We start from the raw sequence: 25,171 nt of genomic DNA on the forward strand, positions 1-25,171 counted from the left end.
ACGGCACTCAAATGAACTAAATGAAAACTCAGTGATAACTTGACACCCAGACATTATAAATACAGTTGTGCTCATAAGTTTACATATCCCACATAGAATACTTTATGAAAAAGGTAAATAATTTTAAGAAAAAAGGAGTTCATTTTAATGAAAAATTTATGTTATTTTTCATTACTGTTCTGAATCAGCTATTTCACATAACAGGTTTTTATAGATTCTCCACAACACTGAATTTATAAAAATGACTCCATTCAAAAGTTTACATACCCTTGAATCTTATGTCACGGTAGGAAATCCAGTGTTTCCTCCGTGTCATGTTTTGTGGTTGTTTTTGTACTTACGTTGTCTCCATGTGCTCGTTTAGTTGATTGTCATCACCTGGGTGTTGATTGTCTCGCTCCAGCTGATCTTCATCACACCTCAGCTACTTATACTCACCTCGCTCTCTCTCTGTTGTCAGATCCTCTCTCATGTCTCCGTGTCCTAGTTGGATTACCGTCTTCCGTGTTCGTGTGCTGGATTGGGTTCGGGTTGTCGTCCTCGTTTCAGTGTTCCGGTCTGTTCCTGGTTTCATCCATTGACCTCCTTCACCTGCACCATCGTCTTCACCATCCAGCTCTTCTCACGCCACCGTAGACCTTCCTTGCCATTGCCAACATTCTGGACTCTCTTTCTAATAAACATCATCTGATTGCCTGCAATTGCTTCCTCCTCTTTTACCTGTCGTTACAGTAGGATCTGACCATCATGGAAGCAGCAGGCGATCGCTCCCCATCTCATCTGGAGGAATTTCTGCAGAGAGCCGTGGGTCGTATGGATCGCCAAGACAAGGCAATAGATGAGATGGGTCGAGCCTTCCAAGCAATGGTGACGAAGGTGTCCGAGCTCGCTCTCCAGACTCAACACCAACAACAACAGCCACCCGCTGCGCCTCCCACGCCACCCACACCGCCGATCGTCTCCGGGGGTATTTCCCAGCCCGAACCACGCCTCCCCATCCCTGAGAAATATGCGGGTGAGCCAGAGTTTTGTCGATCATTCCTGTCTCATTGTTCTCTGCACTTCGCCATGCAGCCCCGCACGTTCTACACCAAGGAAATGAAGGTGGCATTCGTCTTGTCACTACTGACGGGAAGGGCTGCCCTCTGGGGGACGGCGGTGTGGGAGAATCAAGACAGCTGCTGTGCCTCGTTCCACGCCCTTTCGGAGGAGATGAGACGGGTCTTCGACCGCTCCGTCGCCGGGAGGGAAGCGGCTAGACTTCTCACGGACCTACGTCAAGAGGACAGGTCCGTATCCGATTACTCGATTGAGTTCCGCACCCTGGCGGCGGAGTGTAAGTGGAACGAAGAGGCGCAGTGGGATCACTTCCTGCATGGGTTGGCTGACCGCATCCAACAGGAGATCCGCGCCGTCGAGCTCCCCACTTCTCTCAATAGCCTGATTGATCTCACCATCAGAGTTGACAACCGACTCGATCAAGCCGCCAGACGGAGGGGGAGAGCAGTTCTCGCGAACAGACCGGAGGCTCAGTGTCAGCGCTCAGAGGTTGCGGTCAGCCCACCGGGAGATCTTGAACCCATGCAGGTGGGGCGAGCTCGGCTCTCCCGGGAGAAGAGGATCAGGCGGAGATCCCTGGGACTATGTTTATACTGCGGCAGCCAAGAACATCACATCCAGCGTTGTCCGGTAAAAGACCAAGCCCGATAGTAAAACGGAGGCTACTATCGGGTGGGATCTCTGCCAGGAAGACCTCATCTACATCGACACTCCTTCCGGTGAGTCTACGGTGGTCCACCCACGCACTCGATCATCACGCTTTGTTGGATTCTGGGGCAGAGGGTAGTTTCATGGACTTCAAGTTCGCTTGTAAGCTTAACATTCCTCTCACCTCCCTCAAACACCCCATTGCACCCTTTGCTCTCAACGGACACAGACTACCAGTCATCACACAGACCACCTTACCTGTTTCTCTCATCACATCTGGCAACCATACTGAGGAGATCTCATTTTACATCACGGACTCACCTCAATCCCCCATCGTTCTCGGTCACACCTGGCTTCAGAAACACAACCCCAGGATCAATTGGCGCCTTGGATCCGTGGTTAGCTGGAGCGAGGAATGTCATTTGTCTTGTCTTTTGTCTGCTGGTGTTAATGTTTCTGAGTCTGTGTTTCAGGGGGAAGCAGTGGATTTGGCTAGCGTGCCCGCGGAGTACCACGACCTGAAGGAGGTGTTCAGTAAGTCTCGTGCTGATTCTCTTCCTCCTCATCGTCCCTATGACTGTGCGATAGAGTTATTGCCAGGTACTTCTCCGCCTAAGGGCAAGTTATATTCTTTGTCTATTCCAGAGACGGCGGCCATGGAGAAATATATATCCAGTTCTCTAGCAACGGGGTTTATCCGCCCTTCTTCTTCTCCAGCGGGGGCGGGGTTCTTTTTTGTGGGAAAGAAGGACGGATCCATGCGACCTTGCATTGACTACCGAGGGCTGAACAACATAACGGTAAAGAATACCTATCCTTTGCCGCTTATGTCTTCAGCTTTTGAGAGGTTGCAGGGAGCGTCCGTTTTCACTAAATTGGACTTACGTAATGCTTATCATTTGGTCCGCATCAGGGAGGGGGATGAGTGGAAGACTGCCTTTAACACCCCTAGAGGCCATTTTGAGTACTGCGTTATGCCGTTCGGGCTAACCAACTCGCCGGCAGTCTTTCAAGCACTCGTTAATGACGTGTTGCGAGACATGGTCGATCTGTTCATATATGTTTACCTGGATGACATATTGATTTTTTCTTCGTCTCTCCAGGAACACGTGCAACACGTACGACGAGTGCTTCTGCGGTTGCTAGAGAATGGATTGTTTGTCAAGGCGGAGAAATGCGTTTTTCATGCACAGTCTGTTTCTTTTCTAGGACACATCATTTCGACTGAGGGTGTTCGCATGGATCCTGAGAAGGTTAAGGCTGTGGTAAATTGGCCATCCCCAGAGTCTCGCAAGGCCCTGCAGAGATTTCTGGGGTTCGCCAATTTTTACCGGCGTTTCATTCGCAATTTCAGCCAACTAGCCGCTCCTCTGACCGCCTTGACCTCCCCTAGTTTGACGTTCAGGTGGTCAAACGCAGCTGAGGCTGCGTTTGCCAAACTGAAAAGCTGCTTTGTTTCAGCTCCCATTCTCGTCACCCCTGATCGCTCACGTCAATTCATAGTGGAGGTCGACGCATCAGAGGTGGGGGTAGGAGCAGTGTTATCCCAACGCGCATCCTCAGACGGAAAGGTGCATCCATGCGCGTATTATTCTCACCGTTTATCTCCTGCAGAAGTTAATTATGACATTGGCAATCGAGAGTTGTTGGCAGTCAAACTTGCACTGGAAGAATGGCGTCACTGGCTTGAGGGGTCGGGTGTACCTTTCATTGTATGGACGGACCATAAGAATCTCGAATACATTAGAACCGCCAAAAGACTTAACTCCAGGCAGGCTCGGTGGGCATTGTTTTTCGGTCGTTTCGATTTTACACTTTCTTACCGGCCGGGTTCCAAAAACATCAAACCCGATGCTTTATCCCGTCTTTTTGAGCGTTCCGATCGTACTGCTACTCCCGAGCCCATTTTACCGGGGACCATCATTATCTCCGCGCTCAGATGGGAGGTCGAATCGAAGGTGTTGACTGCCTTAGAAGGGGTAACGCCCCCGGCTCGTTGCCCACCGAACCGATTGTTTGTGCCGGAGGGGTTACGGTCAGACGTTCTCCAGTGGGGTCATTGTTCCAGTGTTGCTTGTCACCCAGGGGTTAGTAGAACTAGATTTCTAGTCAAGCAACGATTTTGGTGGCCTGGTATGGCTCGTGACGTCCACGATTTCGTCTTGGCTTGTTCAGTTTGCGCTATTGGTAAGACTTCCAATCGACCTCCAGATGGGTTACTCTTACCGCTGTCTGTCCCTTCAAGACCCTGGTCCCACATTTCGCTAGATTTTATCACCGCCCTCCCGCCCTCTAAAGGCAATACGGTGATTTTAACCGTAGTGGACCGGTTCTCGAAGGCGACTCATTTTATTCCCTTGCCCAAATTACCTTCAGCCAAGGAAACAGCGGTAGCTGTCATTGACCACGTCTTCCGCATACATGGCCTTCCGACAGACGTGGTTTCTGACAGGGGTCCCCAATTTGTGTCCAAATTTTGGCGAGAATTTTGTAAATTGTTAGGAGCGACTGTTAGTCTTTCTTCCGGGTTCCATCCCCAGAGCAATGGTCAAACCGAACGAGCCAATCAGGATGTCGAGAGGGTTTTGCGATGTTTGGCTTCCAATAATCCTTCGTCCTGGTGTCAGCAACTCTCAGTTGTGGAGTACGCACACAATTCTTTGCCAGTGTCATCTACGGGCATGTCTCCATTTAAGTGTAGTTTAGGGTACCAACCACCTAATTTTGTCAGTACGGAATCCGAGGTTTCGGTCCCCTCCGCACACGCACTAGTCCAGAGGTGTCACCGCACCTGGACCAGAGCTCGCAGAGCTCTGCTCCAGGCTAGGTCGCGCACCAAGGCTAAGGCCGATCGCCACCGGTCGAAGCCTCCCCGTTACGTCGTCGGTCAAAGAGTGTGGCTTTCTACCCAGAATATTCCTATGCGTTCCGTTTCTAACAAACTTGCTCCCAAATTTATTGGCCCGTTTTCTATTACCAAGATTATTAATCCGGTAACCGTGCGTCTTAGCCTTCCTCCGGCGTACAGGAGGATTCATCCCGTGTTCCATGTGTCCAAAATTAAATCGGTGATTTCTTCCCGTCTTAATCCGCCTGCCCCGGTCCCCCCCCCCCCCCCCCCCCCCCCGCCTCGTCTCGTTAATGGGGAAACCACCTATTCGGTTAATCGTATTCTGGACTCTAGACGGAGGGGACGCGGTTTTCAGTACTTGGTGGATTGGGAGGGTTACGGTCCGGAGGAGAGAAGCTGGGTTCCTGCTCGGGACATATTGGATCACCACCTTATAGATGATTACAATCTACAGGTAAAGCAGGCTGGGAACGTCAGGTGACGTCCTAGGGGAGAGGGTACTGTCACGGTAGGAAATCCAGTGTTTCCTCCGTGTCATGTTTTGTGGTTGTTTTTGTACTTACGTTGTCTCCATGTGCTCGTTTAGTTGATTGTCATCACCTGGGTGTTGATTGTCTCACTCCAGCTGATCTTCATCACACCTCAGCTACTTATACTCACCTCGCTCTCTCTCTGTTGTCAGATCCTCTCTCATGTCTCCGTGTCCTAGTTGGATTACCGTCTTCCGTGTTCGTGTGCTGGATTGGGTTCGTGTTGTCGTCCTCGTGTCAGTGTTCCGGTCTGTTCCTGGTTTCATCCATTGACCTCCTTCACCTGCACCATCGTCTTCACCATCCAGCTCTTCTCACGCCACCGTAGACCTTCCTTGCCATTGCCAACATTCTGGACTCTCTTTCTAATAAACATCATCTGATTGCCTGCAATTGCTTCCTCCTCTTTTACCTGTCGTTACATCTTAATACGGCGCATCATTTCCCGGGTGATCCACACCTGTTTTTGTGTTTAGTGATAGTTGTTCTTGAGTCCCTCGATCATCCTGAACGCTTCAACTATCTGCTGTTCCTCAGAAACCATCTCCACTACATTCTTTGGTTTTCCAACATCTGCATATTTGGACTCTTTCCAAAAGTGACTGTATGATTTTGAGATCCATCTTTTCACATGGAGGATGAGCCAGTCGTGCATGTCAGGAGGAAGACAGTCCTCCCCCTGCGATATGAAGATTATAATCTCAGCGGCTTCACTCTCCCAAGGCTGTTTCCTGAATCCATGTCACCACATTCTCAGCTTCATCCTACAGTGCCTCCCAGCCTAGAACCAGAGGACTGTGCACGTGCAACTGGGATCACTCCACCACAGTTACCGCACAAAGAGCTTGATAGCCCTCGACAGTGGTCTGACGATGAACCATGGGGCTCTGAAACCAGCATCCTCCAGCGTGAAAATAGGGACCTAAGACTTGCCCATGACAATCTGCTACAGACCCTGCAGACAATGCAGCAATAAAGGGACACGTTTCAACAAGCTACAGATCGGTATTCACCAGAACTTTCTCAGCTAAAACAACAAATGCAGCAGCTACAGATTCAAATGGAGCAGCGACAGCCTGCACAACAGTTTTCTCCACCTGTCACTCCTATGCGACCTGTGCCTGCACCACGCCATTTGTTTGTGTGACCCGACAGAGTGATAAGAGCTTTGCACCAGTGTCAGCCCGACGATTCAGGTCTGCTGAGTCAGATCAGCCTGAGCACAGTTCTGAGACATTCTTAGCTCCAACCGCTGTCCCCAGCACAAAGCCTACCTTGCCGTACCATACATCACATTCTGAAAATGTCAAGTGGGATGAATCAAGGGTGGAAAGAACCTATTATTCCAGGGCTGAGATGCCTGACAGGCCAAGTTGTACATCATATGAGCCAGAGTCAGCAGTCCCTCCATCCTTCGGGTCTCCCCGACGCGCTCACCTGCCATGCAGAGCATCCAGTCCGGTTCCGCCCGAGCTAGAGCAGAAGTACTGAGGTCCAACCCCCACAATTCCAGACTTCGTATATCCAAACCCTAGAGAATTCTCGCGGCTCAAGATAGCTCTGGAAAATATTCTGCCAGCTACAGCCACAGAAAGATTCAAATTCCAAATACTTACTGATCACCTCAAACTAGAGGATTCATACAGCCATTCACAACAATCTTTCACAAAGACCATGGTAGCACTGGATCAGCAATACGGACAGCCGCATCAGCTCGCATTGCAATGCATAGCAGAGCTCATGGATGGTCCAATCATAGCCAGTGGAGACATTAAAACATTCCGACTCTTCGCCCTCAAGGTTCGTTCCCTCGTCGGCATGTTGAAACAACTAGGAAAGAAGGGCACCTTTGAGTTGCAGTGTTTTTTTTCATGTCTCCCGGCTCCTAGGGAAGCTGCCGCACGACCTCAGGTCAAGTTTTCAGCGCTTTGCACATCCCTACCAAGTGCCATTCACCACCCTTCTTGATCTGTCAGAGTGGCTAGAGTATGAAATTCAAGTGCAGGAGGACACAACAAGGTTTGCAGGAGCGAACATGAGAAGTGATCAGAGACCCCAAGCCATTGACTACAAGTGCCACCATTCTGCTTAGCACAGAGAAAGCACCTCCATTGACAAAGAATATACCTACGGCCAACAAGCCTGTTTTAACACCTTACTGCCCTTACTGTGACCCCCACAAACACTCCCTCAACAATCGCAACAATTTAAAGCAGCTTACCATAGACCATAAACGGAACTGGATCAAAGACTGCAAAAGATGCTGCCGCTGTGGAAGGAATCATCAAGCTTCAGAGTGCAATCTGAGAATGCGCTGCAAACAGTGTAATAGCCGTCACCTTCTGGTTTTTCATGACATCAATCTCAGGAGTGAAGACCTCCCAAAGACTACCCCAAATGAAGGTACTTCTGCTAATGCCCGTCTCCTCAATATTATGAACGAGATACTTCTCATTAGGAAGCCTCCTGCCAGTCGAAAGGTTCTTCTGGTCATTCTTCGAAACGGGGCACACAAGATAAAAGCTTATGCCATCTTAGATGATGGATCAGAGAGGACCATCCTTTGGCACAATGCTGCTCAACAGTTAGGCCTAAAAGGTCAGCCAGAAGATTTTCCACTTCGCACAGTTAGGCAGGAACTACAAATGCTCACTGGTGCATCAGTGTCATTTCACATCTCCCACCTGTCTCAGCCCAGCAAACTGTATCGCATAAAAGGTGCATTCACAGCCCAGCAGCTAAGTCTTGCTGAACACACACATCCGGTTAAGACTTTGAAGGAGAAATACCACCACCTCAGAGGGCTTCCTTTGAGCCATTTAGAGTCAGTTCACCCTGCCTGCTAATTGGATCAGACATTGGACGTGCTTCCCTGGCAAAGTGAAAAAATGAGCACAAGATCCAGACAAGATCAGGAAGCAGTGAAAATTCTGGAAAGCAAGACAGTGAGAGTAGAGGTGGATGGCGTCAAGCGTTATGCAACCCCACTTTTGCGCGTTAAGAACATGCCTGACCTTAAGGCTCCCAAAAATGCTGTTCTCCCACATCTGCGAGCCATAGAGAGAAGGCTGGCCAAAGATCCAGAGCAAGCAGATGCCTACACAGCAGAAATTCAGAAACTAGGGGGGTCAGGTTATGCAGTCAAGGTGGAACTAAGTGTTGAAGAATACCTAACCAACACCTGGTACATTCCCCATCATCTGGTCCAACACAACGGGAAGAACAGGGTTGTATTTAATTGCTCATTTCAGTATCAGGGTCAAAACCTTAACAAGCTCTTGCTCCCTGGTCCTGTGTTAGGCCCATCTCTTCTTGCAGTGCTGCTCAGGTTCAGAGAGCATTTCATTGCTATCAGCAGTGATATAAGGGGATGTTCCACCAGATCAGATTGCTTCCCAAAGGCAGGCCAATTCTGTGATTCCTCTGGAGGGATCTAAATCCACAGGATCCACCTAACATTTATGAATGGCAGGTTCTCCCCTTTGGCACCACATGCAGCCCTTGCTGTGCCATCTTTGCATTAAAAAAACACATCCTGGACAATAGCCAACCTGGGGAAGACGTCCGCCATGCTGTACTTAAGTCTTTCTATGTAGATAACTTTCTGCAGAGTTTCACCTCAGTAGAGGCAGGCAATAGTCTTGTTGACAAACTCTGGAGTTTATTGGCAGGAGGGGGTTTCGACCTGAGGCAGTGGTCCAGCCACCAACTCTCCACCATAAGCCATTTACCTCCTGAGGCCAGATCTGACAGCACTGATCTTTGGATTCCACAAGGGCAGAGCAACACTCAAGAATCTGCCCTGGGACTCCTCTGGAATCACCAAACAGACACACTTTCATATAAGTACTGTCCCATACAAAACACTGAGACCACCATGCGCAGCATTTACAGAATCATAGCAAGTCAGTATGACCCCCTGGGCTCATTCCCTTCACTACCAAAGCCAAGCTTATAGTACAGTGCCTTTGGGATAAGAAAAGAGACTGGGATGACCCGCACTTACCTGCAGATCTTCTACAGACCTGGACAGAGTGGGTGGAGGAGCTGCCTGCCCTACAACACATTGTCTTTCCAAGGTGTTATACCAGTCCAATCAGAAATATCGACACGAGTCAGCGAAAGATACACATCTTCTGTGATGCCTCTGAGGGGGCTTATGGCTCAGTCGCTTATCTCCGCACAGAGGATCAATTTGGGGAGGTAGAGGTGGCCTTCCTCACAGCCAGGTCACGAGTGGTACCCAAAAAACAGCAGTCGATCCCCCGTCTGGAACCATGTGCTGCACTGACTGGGGCACAGCTTGCTAAAGTAGTCAGGACAGAACTGAACCTTCCCATACACCAACTCACTCTGTGGACTGACTCCACCACAGTTCTCAATTGGCTGCATTCAGACTCTTGCCGATTTAAAGTGTTTGTTGGAACTAGAGTTGCTGAGATCCAGGACATTACAGACCAGCACACATGGCGTTATGTTCCTTCAACTTATAACCCAGCAGATGATATAACATGGGGGAAAAGCCTATGTAAGCTAGGACCAGATAGCCATTGGTACCAAGGGCCATCCTTTCTCAAAGGTCCTCCAAATCTGTGGCCAGAAATCCCACACCCCGTGCCGGCAGATGAAAGTGAGCTTCGTAAAATAGTTCCCTGCCTCCTTACCTGCTTCACAGCCAGCTTGTCATTCCCTGACTTCAGCCAGTATAAGACATTTGAAGAGCTACTGGAGTCCAGGGACTGTCATGGAGCGGCAGGCAATCCAACAGCTGATGACTACAAGACGGCTGAAATCAGTGTCCTACAGCAAGCTCAGGAAGAGTGTTTCCCCTCTGAACTGGAGCAGTTAAAGGCAGATAAATCACTTCCCAGAAACAGTCGGCTAAAGGCACTGGACCCTGAACTGAACCATGATACACAGCTAATCAGAGTAGGAGGTCGCCTTCGCTGTAGCCACTATCTAGATCCTGATACTGTGCACCCCATTGTCCTAGACCCAAAACACCCAGTGTCTAAACTGCTCATACAGAGTTATGACACTAAACTCCATCATCCAGGTCCTGAAAGAGTCTTTGCAGAGCTTTGGCGAAAATATTGGATTCTTCGCGGCAGAGAGGCAATCAAACGTTGTCAGAGGACTTGTGTGGAGTGCCAGAAGTGGAGAAGAAACCCTGAAGTACCAAAAATGGCAGATCTCCCTCCAGCCAGATTAAGTTTATTCAAGCCTGCTTTCTACTCAACAGGAATGGATTGCTTTGGTCCATACACTGTTAAAGTAGATCACAGAAATGAAAAGAAATGGGGCATCCTTTTAAAATATCTAACTACAAGGGCAGTTTACACTCACATCCTTCATAGCCTTGCCTCTGATTCATTCCTCATGGCTCTCAGACGATTCATCGCTAGATGAGGCAAGCCATTCGAGCTATTATCGGATCAAGGGACTAACTTCAAAGGAGGGGAGAGAGAACTGAAAGAAGCAAACTGTCAAGCCAGCAAATACAATTCCACTTCAATCCCCCTAATTCTCCACATTTTGGTGGCAGCTGGGAAAGAGAGATTCGCTCCCTTAAACAGGCCTTGAAGACAACACTTGGTGCCCAGTCTGTCACCTTCGAAGTAATGTACACTGTGCTGGTGGAATTTGAAGGGTTCTTAAATTCAAAGCCACTAGGCTACAGTTCATCTGACATTTTTGATCTAGACCCAATCACACCAAATTCCCTTCTCATGGGGCGGCCAGATTCATCACTTCCTCCTGTAATATACCCTGAATCTGAACTGATCAGTCGACGCAGATGGCACCATAGTCTATATTCAAATTCACAAGTTATATTCAATTTGGCTAAGTTTCCCCTGCAATACACTACAGTCAACGCACACGCAGCATCCATCCTGCGAGCCAATCAGGACTACATGCAGGATGCGAAGGTCAGTCTCGCCCACAGAACGGAGTTAGAGCGATCGGGAAAGCGATTTATCGATTTATCTTTGCCAAAGTTGTGTGCGTGCCTAAAAAGTGAGTAACAGTCTGCTCATCCATTGCTTTCTATATTGTTTGTGAACGTTGAACTGCTTTGAGTGTTTATAAATTAATGCATGCGATTGACAAAGACGAACTAGCTGGTAAAGATGTTCGTGTGTATTTACATACTAGTTATCTCACATATATTAACGCTATGTTCAAAGGACATAATCTGTGTGCTATTTAATCATTATATGGTTTATTTAATATATATCTCTCATTTCTAAGAGTTAAAGCACTCTTTTGGCACATCCGCACTAATGTTCTAGACAGAGCGGCTCCATCTCTGTCCTCAGCGCTGAGAGGTGTCAGACTTCAACTGTGCATTATTAGTCATTTCTAACAGCGCATCTACCCATATAATGGCACATGTTTCTTATTTGACTGTTAAATCACTGTGTGTAATATATTCTCTGTGTGGATACTATGTTATTATACTTATTGTGACCACTGTTGTTATTTGTATTTATATATATTTTTTCTTTTTATCTGTATTTGTAGAAAAACCACACACACATGTTAATTCTGTGGTGAGTAATAATGAATAAATGAGTTAATCCCGTATAAGTATCTAACTGGACGCTCCGTTGTGGATCTTTTGCCAACCGGCAAATACACTTTAAAAGAGAAGAGCTACCTGTAGCCACTCAGTTTAACAAATGTATTTGTTAAATCAAATGAAATATGGTGTTTCATTTGTCCAGATGCTACATAGTGTTGATGCAGGAGGAGGAGGACATAGGAGTGAAGAAAATGTTTAAAGAGCATATGAAAGTTTTATGAAAGAATTGTTAATTTTGTTATGGCAGTATGGCCTTTTAGCAGTGGAGATAGTACCAGAGAAAGAAGAGAGGAGTGACTGATACACATGAGGTCAGTAGTGTTTTTTGGATTTTCACCACACCATTTTTAGAAACGATGTTGGCGTAGAACATCAGATAACCAAGGAGCAGAAGGGGTGATACGGGCTGACCTGGAAGACAAGGGGCAAACAGTGTCTAAACAAGATGTGAGAGGAGGAGCAGAGTATCAGTAGCACTTTTAGCGTCCAAAGATGAAACAGTTTAGGGCAAGGAAGTGAAGATGAAACCATTGCAGATAGCCGGGAGGGTGAGAGTGAGCCAAAAGATAAGTGAGTGAAGTGACATTCAGCCAAGTATGGTGACCCATACTCAGAATTTGTGCTCTGCATTTAACCCATCCAGAATGCACACACACAGAGCAGTGAACACACACACACACACTGTGAGCACACACCCGGAGCAGTGGGCAGCCATTTATGCTGCGGCGCCCGGGGAGCAGTTGGGGGTTCGATGCCTTGCTCAAGGACACCTAAGTCGTGCTATTGAAGGTGGAGAGAGAGCTGTTCGTGCACTACCCCCACCCACAATTCCGTCCGGCCCGAGACTAGAACTCACAACCCTTCGATTGGGAGTCCAACCCTCTAACCATTAGGCCACGACTTCCCCAAACATGTGGACATGTGGAGTGGTAAGTGATGTGTCAGGGATCATGTTGAGGTTAAGAGTGAGGAGGAAGTGATGCGGCGTGTGCAGTGGAGTAACCAGAACATGCTCAGTAGAGCAGTGTCGTGTGTAAATAAGGTCCAGTTGGTTGCCTGATTTGTGAGTAGCAGTAGTTGAAACTGAGTTGAGATCAAAGGAGATTTAGCTTTTAATTGCTAAAAATAGAAGTAAATAAATAATATATCATAATAGGCAACCTTTCATTGCATTGTTGTAGGAATAATTGGTATTTTAGTTTGCATTCTCCAGCGATTTATTATGGACACCAAAACATGATTTTAAAATGCTTTCCTTAACACTGCATTTGTAACTTTAGTAACGTAATTTTATGGAAAAGTATTTTGAATACAGAAACGTCTTATATCAAGCTCTGTCATTCAGCCAGGTTTATGTTAAAACACAGAGCAGGAGAGTTTGGAAAGAAACAGTTTCCAGGAGAGCAGCAGGAGTTAGTCAGGTAAAAGAAAACCGGTAGAAGATTGTGTGCTGTGTTCTGCCCAATGCTGTTCATAATTGTAACTGATAAACATCAATGCATTTCATGATTGTAACTGATAAACATCAAAACAGGACAAAAAAACAAACAAAAACAAAACAAAAACAAAAAAAACACAACTGGAGAGCTCCACACTGAGGTGACCATCTTGAAATGTTATTGTGATGTAACTCCTCATTCTTTTTATTCAGTACTGCTCAGATTAAGTTAGACAAAAGATATGTACGTATTCCACTACACATACATACAGTATATATATACACATACAGATAGATTATCTATCTGTATGTATCTGCAGAGGCCCTGGGTATAAACCATCTTGCTGGGCCCCCGTACCAAATACCATAGTGATACCAATGGGTGGGGTGTTGCATTTTTATCATGAGAAAGAAAACACTTAAAAATGTAAACAAAATAAGCCACAATCTGATTAATATTTTTTTGTTTCATTGTCAAAAGTTCTACTACGTACTGAGATGACAAAAGGTCTAGCAGGTCCAAACCTGGACTAAATCAAATGTACTACTGTAAAGCAGATCTGCACAATGACCATATCAAATGAGAAAAAAAACTTTGGTCTGAACATTAATAAATAAACCAAATATTGTCAGTTTTTACTAAATGCCCATTGACAGGTATTTGCGTGAATTTTCATTTTTGGGTAAACTATCCCTTTAAAGTTTAAACAATGTACCCACTTTGCTCATTTCCTCTTAACACTTAATTACTAATTAGTACTAAGCGTTAAAACAGGCAATTCCGCTAAAAGCTCACCTTGTTGTCTCACCGTCACATCCACCTCACTGTCACTGCTTTCACCTGGCCATGATGGGCCTGCTGCAGGGTCTGAAACTGAAATATATGGTGTCAAATCGTTGCTAAAATATCTATTGTCACAATACCTTTTTTAAAGTGTAGGCTAAGTACAAGTTAATTGCTGATTATTTGTCGGTTTAAAATAAATGCATTCGGCTGTGATGCGCCTTTTTTCCAAGCGCATGTTAACGGATCAGAGCGTTCACACTGCACGCGGTAAAAGGCTAGAAATAAAAACGTGCGAAAATAATTAATATCTAACACATGAGCATAGAGAGAGTTGTGAGCGCACAGGACGCAGTTTAAGTGAGAGGAGACACGTTTTAAGTGTGCACACTCTCTCCGCGCAGAGCAGTGTGTATCTGAGCAAGCACGTCTGGTTTTGTGACAGAGCAAAGGAAATCTGCGTGCGAACAGAGAGATTCGCACTCGTGCATTATTTTAATGTGCGTTATATGCGCTCTCGCTGCTGTCCGCATACACAAACTGTATACACACTGCAAACACCTGAGGCACCACTACAATTAATGAGCTCTATGAACAATGCATGGCAAAACCCTGTACATGGGATTTTTTTTGTTGTTGTTGCCATAAGTCTTTACATTGTTAAAATCTTTAGGCTACTATAGTGATAATTTTATGCTATTCTATTCTACCTGTAGTAGATATTTATGTTGAAACGATGTCAATGCTCGATGATCCATTTGGAGCTCACCTTTCTTTACAAAAAAACTTTTGACTTATGTCTGTTCTAGAGACGTTACAACTTTTTGATAAAGCTCTAATTGGTTTTCTTTTGGAAATATGTTTCAAATTAATCCTGAATGCATTTATGACTGTAAAAGCATATCGGTGTGTGTCACAATTGCAAAATTTATCAAAGAAATATAGTTTTTTTTTTTTTTTTGTCCATATCGCACAGCCCTAGTTCATTCAATAAATACAGTTAACAATCTAGTTTCTGAGTAATAAGTTATTACAATAGCGGGGTCAGTTAATTTTTTTGAAGTGGGCCTTGCAAACATGTGTGTGTGGTTGTGTGGGCCACGAGTTGATATTATTATTCAAATAGAGTACAAACATAAATGTATGCTATTCTACCTGGAGTAGATATTTATGTTAAAATGATGTCAATGCTCGATGATGCATTTGGAGCTCACCTTTCTTTTCAATTTTTTTTTTTTAAATAAATAATAATTGGGACATTCTAACAGCACGCTTAACGTGAACCATGGCTTTATGCATTAGAAGTGTTTTTAAAAGACCAAACTCCGTAAACAAATTATTAATAAAGTGTAGTAGGGTAAGATATTAGCCCAGGTATGATTGGTTGACGTCATGCCAGCCTGGGAACCTATTAGTGTTCCTACTCCTTCGTCATTGGTTAAAATGGTTTAAATCCAATGAACCTATCAGAGTTGGGATTGATCCTATTAAAAAGGGGAATGGATTGATTACTCAAGATGCATCATCCTGGGCATTAGATCATTGTGGGAAGTCATGGACAAAGGATAGGGTTTGTTTCATCTCCCTTGTGGTGTCAGAAGTAGGCCTTTTTCAGGTTAGTTTCCCAATTCTGAGAAGAGGATTTGCTTTTCATAAAGGAGATTTATTGTCTTTTGTTCATCAGCATGCTATCAGCCGTGGTCTCGTGTGGTAAGCAACCATGCGGTTTGCACATTACAATTCTCTCTCGGTATGTATGATGGGCGGTTGTCATGTGTTTTATGAGTGTAATGTAGGTCATCTTTATGTTCAGCAGGGCTATGTTCAAGTTCAAAACGGTGCGCAACGTTTTGGTACGGTTTCCGGTTTGAACATCATGTTTCCTGGAAACGGCGTGCACTGTGCAACCATAGACATGTATGATGTCAACGGGGTTTGAGATGCGTTTTCTCTTGTTTGGTGGGTGTGTCAGAACTGCTGCAGTCCAATCAGCAGCAACATGAATATAAAGCACGCGGTATTAAAGCGAACTCTCACAATGGCTTCAAGGAAAATAATGTACAAAATGTGTTCGCTGCAGCTCGGTAAACGCAACAACTGAGGATATTAGAAGACATGTTTGTCGCAAGTTATCAATAGTATGTTCCTGCACAACCGGAGGCTGCAGATTCAGGACCGCAGATCTGGGCCGCAGTTCTAGGACCCTAGTTTTTCCTGACAGCGCCACCTACCATACTGGACGATATAGCGATGGCTGCAGTTTCAGGACCGCAGTTCTAGTACCCTGTTGGTTTAGTTTGCAGTCACGTTACTTTGTATATAGCATCAATATATTAATCTCAGTAGTATTTGTTTTTAAATGTGACTTTTGATTAAAAATGCAGCAGAGTTTAATTCCTAAGTGTGCTTTGAGTCACAATTTTAAATTTAAACATGAATTTACACAAAATATAAATTAAATGTCAATTTTGTAAAATTGATGTATATCAATGTTAAAAAAAATGTAAAAAATGAAGAACCTTAAAAGTCTTAGTCTCTTGAATTATACGGTATATTGATTAACCTCCTTAAGGTGAATTAGCTCATTATCAGGTAAGTTAAAAGTTGGAATCAGCGTATGGAGTCACTAAATTACTGCCAATATTTTAAAAGTTGTTGAGAGGCAAGACAAAACACAAGAATGATTCAAGAATGTTTATTTACATACATACATAAATTATATACAGTCAGGTCCATAAATATTGGGACATCGACACAATTCTAATCTTTTTGGCTCTATACACCACCACAATGGATTTGAAATGAAACGAACAAGATGTGCTTTAACTGCAGACTTTCAGCTTTAATTTGAGGGTATTTAGATCTAAATCAGGTGAACGGTGTAGGAATTACAACAGTTTGTATATGTACATCCAACTTTTTAAGGGACCAAAAGTAATTGGACAGATTAACAATCATAAATCAAACTTTCATTTTTTAATACTTGGTTGCAAATCCTTTGCAGTCAATTACAGCCTGAAGTCTGGAGATCAATTAGACATCAGCGTACGCTGGGTTTCATCCCTGGTGATGCTCTGCCTGGCCTCTACTGCAACTGTCTTCAGTTCCTGCTTGTTCTTGGGGCATTTTCCCTTCAGTTTTGTCTTCAGCAAGTGAAATGCATGCTCAATCGGATTTAGGTCAGGTGATTGACTTGGCCATTGCATAACATTCCACTTCTTTCCCTTAAAAATCTCTTAAAGCACATCTTGTTCGTTTCATTTCAAATCCATTGTGGTGGTGTATAGAGCCAAAAAGATTAGAATTGTGTCGATGTCCCAATATTTATGGACCTGACTGTGTGTGTGTGTGTGTGTGTGTGTGTGTGTGTGTGTGTGTATATATATATATATATATATATATATAATTATAGTACCAGAGGTGGGTAGTAACGAGTTACATTTACTTCGTTACATTTACTTGAGTAATTTTTCGGGGTAACTAATACTTTTCGGAGTATATTTAAAGATGGGTACTTTATACTCTTACTTGAGTACATTTTTTGGGAAAAATCTGTACTTTTACTTCGTTACTGTGGGCGACGCCCCTCTCGTTACTTTATCTTAATGCAATAAATGCTTCAGTTTATTCCAAACGCGCCGTCTACTTTTCTCTGGACAATGAGCGATGCCCATTCGCGAATGATTCATTCTTTTGAGTCAACTCTGTTCAAAGGCTTGATCAAACCATAGGATCAAACCAATTGGCAAACGAGTGAATTGGTTCATGAATCAGTTTGATTGAGTCGTTCAGTTCCATGCTGCACGCGCTGAGCGTCTGAAGCGGTTCACTCAGAGTTGTAACGTTTAAGATCATCAGCAGCGTTGAAAACGGGGCTATGGAACTGCACTGAATTGAAAGCTAATCTGCAAAGGCTATTATTTGCTTGCGATGGAGATCCTTATTAGATGAACGCGTGTGCTGTCTACTGTTTAACAGGTAATAACTTGGGCTACATTCGATTACATTACACGATACCACTGTGATATTAGTTTGTTGTACGTGTGTGGCTTATAACAGGTTGAATGCAGCTTCCAAAAGACAAAGAATAGCCGATTAAGATTTTATTAATTTTAATACAATCACACCAGTGCGAGTACGTTCAGCAAGTCATATCATCAGCTGCTAAATTCAGATCTGTGATCGCTTGCTGGCGCTGAGCCAGAGACAGACGCGTTTTTACAGCGCTGCGCATTAACCAATCACACACGGTTCTGTTGAGCTTTTGAATGCAATGGCCAATCAGAGGTGTTCCGATGAGTCATCGCTGAAATGCCGGTGCTTCCTTCACTCGCTCACTTACTGATTACCTCTCTCTGGCGAATTCTCTCGTAAGAAACAACAAAGTGCAGATGTGTGTACGAATCTATAATTAAGATATTGATTTCACAGTGTTAACAGTTTCAGTGATTTTAATGGTAGTTTCTGAGAGGGAATGACATCTAGACTGTCAGTGAAAATTATGTTTAATAATGTAAATGTTATTTGCTCTCTTTCTGAACAATGAAAGATTAGTAGCAATATTTATATCACATTAACTTTCAATGTTAAATTCACATTTAAAATAAAGTCAGTTGTATTAAAAATATGTTATGGCATGACACCTATATTTGTTACTTAAACAGACAGGGTTTTATAATAAATTACATAAATTGGATTAAAGGCTGATGAAATATATACATTTATACACACACACATACATTACATACATTTTTTGTCTATATATCTATATAAAAAAAGGCTCCGTATATATGACCCAAAGTAACTAGTAACTAACTACTTGAGTAGATTTTTTATTCGATACTCTTTTACTCTTACTCAAGTAACTATTCAAGACTAGTACTTTTACTTTTACTTGAGTAAATATTTCTAGAATTACTTTTACTTTTACTTGAGTAAAGTTTTTGGGTACTCTACCCACCTCTGTATAGTACAGACCAAAAGTTTGGACACACCTTCTCATTCGAAGAGTTTTCTTTATTTTCATGACTATGATAATTGTAGAGTCACACTGAAGGCATCAAGGGCTGTTTGAGCAAGAAGGAGAGTGATGGGGTGCTGCAGATGACCTGGCCTCCACAGTCACCGGACCTGAACCCAATCCAGATGGTTTAGGGGTGAGCTGGACCGCAGACAGAAGGAAAAAGGGCCAACAAGTGTTAAGCATCTCTCGGGGAACTCCTTCAAGACTGTTGAAGACCATTTCAGGTGACTACCTCTTGAAGCTCATCAAGAGAATGACAAGAGTGTGCAAAGCAGGAATCAAAGCAAAAGAAGAACCTACAATATGACATATTTTCAGTTGTTTCACACTTTTTTGTTATGTATATAATTCCATATATAATTCCACATGTGTTAATTTATAGTTTTGATGCCTTCAGTGTGAATCTACAATTTTCATAGTCATGAAAATAAAGAAAACTCTTTAAATGAGAAGGTGTGTCCAAACTCTTGGTCTGTACAGTATATACATGTCATTTTTGTGACAACATCACAACAGCACCAAAGTGAACCCCTTCTCCATCAGTTGCTGCATGGATAGAATGGCTGTAGGCTTCAACTCTAGAGAAAGAGAGAGCGAGAGACAGAGAGAGATAAATAAGAAACATTTGTTTAACATATTCAACTGGAATATATATATGAAAAGTGAAAGTCCTTGCAGCATGTGGTGCATCTCTTCAATTCGGGCAGGGATCTCTCTTTGGATTGTTATATGTATCTTGGAAAAGAGAGAGTGTACTTGTTAGAATATTTTGAGATCATGAAAATATCCCTAGTGCCTTTCTTAATCATCTGTCCTACAATGAGCCTAATTGAATCCATAAATCACTTCATATTGGCCATGCAGAACATGACAGAAACTAACACATGATAGCAATGTATAACTGTATGTGGAGTAGACCTGCAGATTAGGCCAAATTTTAACAAACTATTAAAATTGCCAAATGCCTTATTTATCATTGCAAAATAATGCCAAAACAACAGGCAACTAGGCAGCCAGTGCAGTTTAATTATGAAATATATTTTATACCTAAATATGGTAAAACAACGACTATTAAGCCAGTATTCACACTAATACATTAAGCTGCAGGTAAATCTTACAAACCTTACATCAACCATGCTCTTGTCATCTGATAAGTTTAATTGATGTGCAGGCTAGATTCACTTATGATACTTCGTCATTAAAACACAATTAGGATTTATGAAATCACAGCCACGAATTAACGTCGTAGTAATTAATAAAACTAGCTCACAAATTCTTAATTTGGTGGGAATTAATTATTAATTCATAGGTAGCAGTTCTCACTATGTAAACTTTGCACCGTTTAAACGTTATAAAATAAAACTTAATTAAATATCGATACTCACCGTCTGATTGCTGTCCACGTCGTCCATCTTTAATTAGTGTTGATTCAGTACAGTAGGTGGCGCTGTCACAAAAATACTACGGTCCTAAAACTGCGGTCCCAGAATTGCGGTCCTGTAACTGCAGCCTCCGGTTGTGCAGGAATACCCTTCTCCAAGTTATTGTAAAAATATAGGATATCAATATGATGTAGTTTATTTTTTTTTTTTAGCTTCATTGCAAGTGTATGACATTTGGTATAGTAAACAATGGTAATTAAGTGATTTTCCTAAAAATGAGAGAAAAGGGTATTAAAACCGTATTAACTACAAATAAAGTCAGTATGTGAGGCTAAGTAGATGGCTCCGAAAATTCTTCACAAAAAATGGCCTTCTCAGCTGCCATAGTTGCAACTCTTGCGTCATCAGAACAGTGTGTGTTCAACGCAAAAGCGTTTCGGTTTAAAAAAGTTGTGCAACGTTTTCTCTGGGCTGAATGCAGCCCAGGTGTAACTACACTTCCAGGGGTTTCCAGTACCTTGTTTCAAGATGAATGTACATCAGTATGACCGAGTTTTAATGTTTGTTGTGTAACAGTTTAACTGTTGTGATATGAATGTCTTAGTTTATACCAGTTAATTATGTGTGTTTTTTTTAAGTAGGAACATTTAAAGCAGGGGTTTTATACTTTCAGTGTGTCCACTTGGGGTAGTGTGGTGTTTGGCCAATTGTATTCCGTTCACAATTGAGTGGTTTGTGGTATGGTGTGAGGTGATAATCCAAAAGGCCCCTGCTGGTCATTTTTCTCCTCCTGGTCATTTTGTAGCTGGTAGACTTGTGTATTAGGCATGTTTAATTGTATCCATAAAAAAAAACATGTTTGAACCATTACAGTTGTGCATCTAAATAAATTGCAAGTTTTAAACTATCTCCGTCTCCATGCTCACCCCTGGCTGAGTGCCCTTTCGTAGGGCTGTCAAGTCCCGGTATGTTCCGGGTGGCGTAGTCGATGTATATGAAAAATGTGTGGAACTGAACTCCAGCTGATTGGGTCATCTCTATAACTTTGTTGAGGTATGCTATGCTCCAGACATCCACTAGAGGTCAATATTTTTTTTGACAGAACTTTTCACTCCTGCTGCTAGCAAGATTTAAATTGAAAAATCACCTCTGACATTTGGACTATTTTTGGCTGTACTTTCAAAGGGGAGTTTTTTTTTTCCCAACATTTTCTATCATCCAACACTTTACTTAACCAAATTATGTAAATAGATTCAAAACAGAAACCTCTTATAATGGTCAAATTTTTTTTAAAACATGCTTGACCATACGGTTGAGTTGGCACTCCATGGTAAACCTTGGCATGGAATGACCGCTCAACCTCATGGTAACAGTTTGGTGAAGTTATGCTAATTTTATTAAAATGCACTATTTTCCATGGAATAAAAACACTGCTGTTCATGCATTGTCATTGTCATGACTCTTCCTAGTTCATATCACTGCTGCTAACTCCAGCTCCGGTGTCATTAACCGATTCACCGCTGGTCCGCAGCAGAAGCACCTGAACTGCGGGTCGTACCATTTATATTGATTCGAAAGGGGTGGTGGGGCCCTGCACAGCATGAAAATGCCTCTTATATACCAAACCAGTGCCTAACTACAAATTAAGTTTTGCACAGGAACTTTTTTTTTTCTTGTACATAAATGCTATAAAAAGGTAGTGCATGTATATGCATGTATAGAAAACTGACTTCCAAGGGCCTCCCTCCCCCTGCCTCGGGCCCTGGGCATGCGCATAATTTGCAGGGGGGTTACGGGGGTCATGACCCCCCCCCCCCCCCCACAAAAGAAAAATCAGATCCAACTAATATAACCATCAATATCATTCAGATTAAAATATAAAATATTCAGAATGAATACTTTTGTTCGTTTTCTTTATTAATTTCATTTGCCAGCAAGAAAGATAGTATCATTTTAAATAATCTGTAATGGCCCCTGCACCGAACACTTTTCATTACCCAACCTTTCTCTACCAAGTTTGTTTTCTATTTTGCGCAGTCGATGGGATGAATGGTTGGAGAAAGCTGACGGAAAGATGAAAGGACACTGAAAGGCAGCCAGACAACGATTTTTCATTGTTTGTCGAAACCAGCCAAAAAAAGAAAAATCCCGACCAAACGGAGGTACCCCTATTGCTAGGTTAGGTGTTAAGTTAACTCAGCGTTTCTTAAAGTGTGACAAGTATTTTTTTTAGGTATTTTAATAAGATGGATACCTAAAATACGTTGCGAATACAGCCCAACTAAAGTTAATTGAACAACAAAACACATCCACTTGCACACATTAGACAATCGGAATATCAAAGATATGTAAGGAAATAAAAGCAAATCATCAGTCATTCAGCGCTAACAAGTAATGAATGATTAATCTCCATAGGAACCATAAAGCGATACTATGATCAATAAGGGTGGCCTTGAAAAACTTTTAAACTTACGTGTGAAAAGGTTAAGTAAGGCTTACTTAAGGGGGGGGGGTTGCATAATTAAGTTATGCAAATTAGCATGTTACCTTTTACACAAGAAAATTATTCAATAAATTAATAAATTAAAATGCCGCGAGTTTAACCCCCCCAATGGTAGACCCAAAGTTACGCCCTTGTACTAGGTACCCTTTACCACCCCCAGTCCTACGCCAGATAGATAGATAGATAGATAGATAGATAGATAGATATAGCCACAAAATATATATTAAGATGCATTAAAAGAAAATAAAGTGACTTACCAGTTAGAGATCCAATTATTCCAATAAATCCAAGAAGAATCCAGTAAACCATGGCTGTATTCACTGAAACACAATTACATTACATTTCACGTTAGTCAGAAAGGACATTTTGATGACCAAGATCATATTTCTTGGCCATGCCTTTTCGTTGTAGCCTTTCTGGACCTTATAATTAATATTCATGAGCAAATAAATTAGCTACAACTGAATGATGAAATTTAGAAATTTTAATGGACAATAAATTTGAAACAGTTACAAACAACAGATCATATTTGTCTTTCCTAAAAACTAAAATGAGTGAAAAAGGAAAGTTTAGTGTTGGTGTTATTTATCACTTCATGACAGTAAATGGTAGCTAAACTATGACATTTAATACACTCGCATACTCTGGACTATATGTTTGATAGATCACACAACTCCAGGGATTTTATTACATTTAAAACAATCTTCATGTTTTCATTAAAGCTGGCGGTTTAAAAAAAATGGTTTAATATTTTGCGGTGCCTAAATTGATTACATATACAAAAGGACGAATTGACGTCACCGAAAAGTTTTTTTTCCGTTTTGTTTTTTGATCCAAGGAGCACTTTTAGCGGCACATTAAGACTATACGGGGAAACTCATTAACGTGAAACTCATGAATATTACTCTCTTGACAGGTCATCCAGCCAGTTCTATCAACACGGCAGCAAGATTAATTTTTTAATGAGCCAAAAAGAATCACGTCACTCCTCTGTTTATCAATTTGGCTTCCAATAGCTGCTCGCATAAAATTCAATGCATTGATGTTTGCCTACAAAACTACCACTAGCTCTGCACCCATTTACCTAAATTCGTTGCTTCAGACTTATGTGCCTCTAGAAGCTTGCATTCTGCAAGTGAACGTCGCTTGATTGTTCATCCCAAAGAAGCACAAAGTCACTTTTACGGACTTTTAAATTAAATGTTCCTCCTGGTGAAATAACTCAACCCGAGCAGCTGAGTCCTTAGCCATCTTCCAGAATCGGCTTAAAACACATCTTTATTTGACCCTCTAACTTTAACACTCACTATTCTAATTCTATTCTTTTAAAAAATTCTAATTTAATAACTAATTGAAATTCTTGTTTAATCTTTTTGTATTCAGTTTTCCTTTTTATTTATTATAAAATTAACAAAAGCAAAAAAGACCTCTAACACTAGTTTGCTATTCTTTTTCTATTCTACCGGTTTTCTTATTACATTTTTAAGCTAACTGAGGCTTGTTATAGCACTTATATTTTTGCTTTTTACTTCTATACTTTGCTTTTGTTGTTGTTTTTGATTGCTTTATTCAGGGCCGGTGTTACGGTTTAACTGGTTACCGTGTTATCTGGTGACCAACTTCCTGTTTAGGTCTCCGCTGCAGATGTGCTGGAACGACAGCAGCAGCTTCGCCGATTCTGAAAGCACAAACTGACTTGATATTAAGTGCCTAATAAACGCAGACTTGCTCATTGCATGATTTTGATATTCTTTCAGAGATAACAAGTTATAGGTATGATCGACCGTAGCGGCTGAAGTAAGTAGGATAAACAAAAAAAATAAAATAAAGTAAATCTGTGTTGGCACGGGTTTCGAACACGCGCTAAAAGATGAGGCGCCGCGAGACGACACTCACGAACCACCGAGCCACCGATCCTTACATAAGCAGCTCCAGATCTCTGTATTCAACACCGGAATCTTGGCGTCACATTGTGACACTGGCTGAATCAAGGAACTGTGACCGTGTTAACTTGTGACCTCTGTTTGCAAGCCAAAATCCAATTTTACTGTTGCTATAAGTTAACGATTCCAGCCAAAGCGCTTCTAATGCTGCTAAATGATTTGATACGATCTGAAAAATTACTCATCGTCAAAAATTACGAATCACATTAATGTAAACATGCATAACAACAGCCCAACGTTTGAGTAGCTTAGTTCCATTGGTTCATTGGCAAAACACATTCTTACAGTGGCAGGCTGCCCACATACACTTCTTGGCTATGAACTGCAAAACTAGATGTACAGAATGCATCATTTCACTTTGAGGAAGAATATTTAATTATAATAGGTTGCACTACTTTGCTGTAAAGTGTAATTTACTTTGTTT

At 42.6% G+C, this 25,171-nt stretch overlaps 1 protein-coding gene across 11 annotated transcripts in view; it reads right to left on the reverse strand.

Annotated features, from left to right (window-relative positions):
- Window positions 1–23,121, reverse strand: part of LOC127958814 (uncharacterized) — a 117,686-nt gene extending 94,565 nt beyond the window's left edge. For all 11 annotated transcript variants that reach the window (XM_052557816.1, XM_052557820.1, XM_052557819.1 and 8 more), the window contains exon 1: window positions 23,062–23,121. In XM_052557816.1, the coding sequence (XP_052413776.1) occupies window positions 23,062–23,113 (52 nt within the window). In that variant the 5' untranslated portion in view covers window positions 23,114–23,121. The remainder of the gene's footprint in view (window positions 1–23,061) is intronic.
- Window positions 23,122–25,171: the final 2,050 nt, after the last annotated feature.

This window comes from Carassius gibelio, chromosome B5 (genome assembly GCF_023724105.1).
Source record: "Carassius gibelio isolate Cgi1373 ecotype wild population from Czech Republic chromosome B5, carGib1.2-hapl.c, whole genome shotgun sequence".
Lineage (NCBI taxonomy): Eukaryota > Metazoa > Chordata > Actinopteri > Cypriniformes > Cyprinidae > Carassius > Carassius gibelio.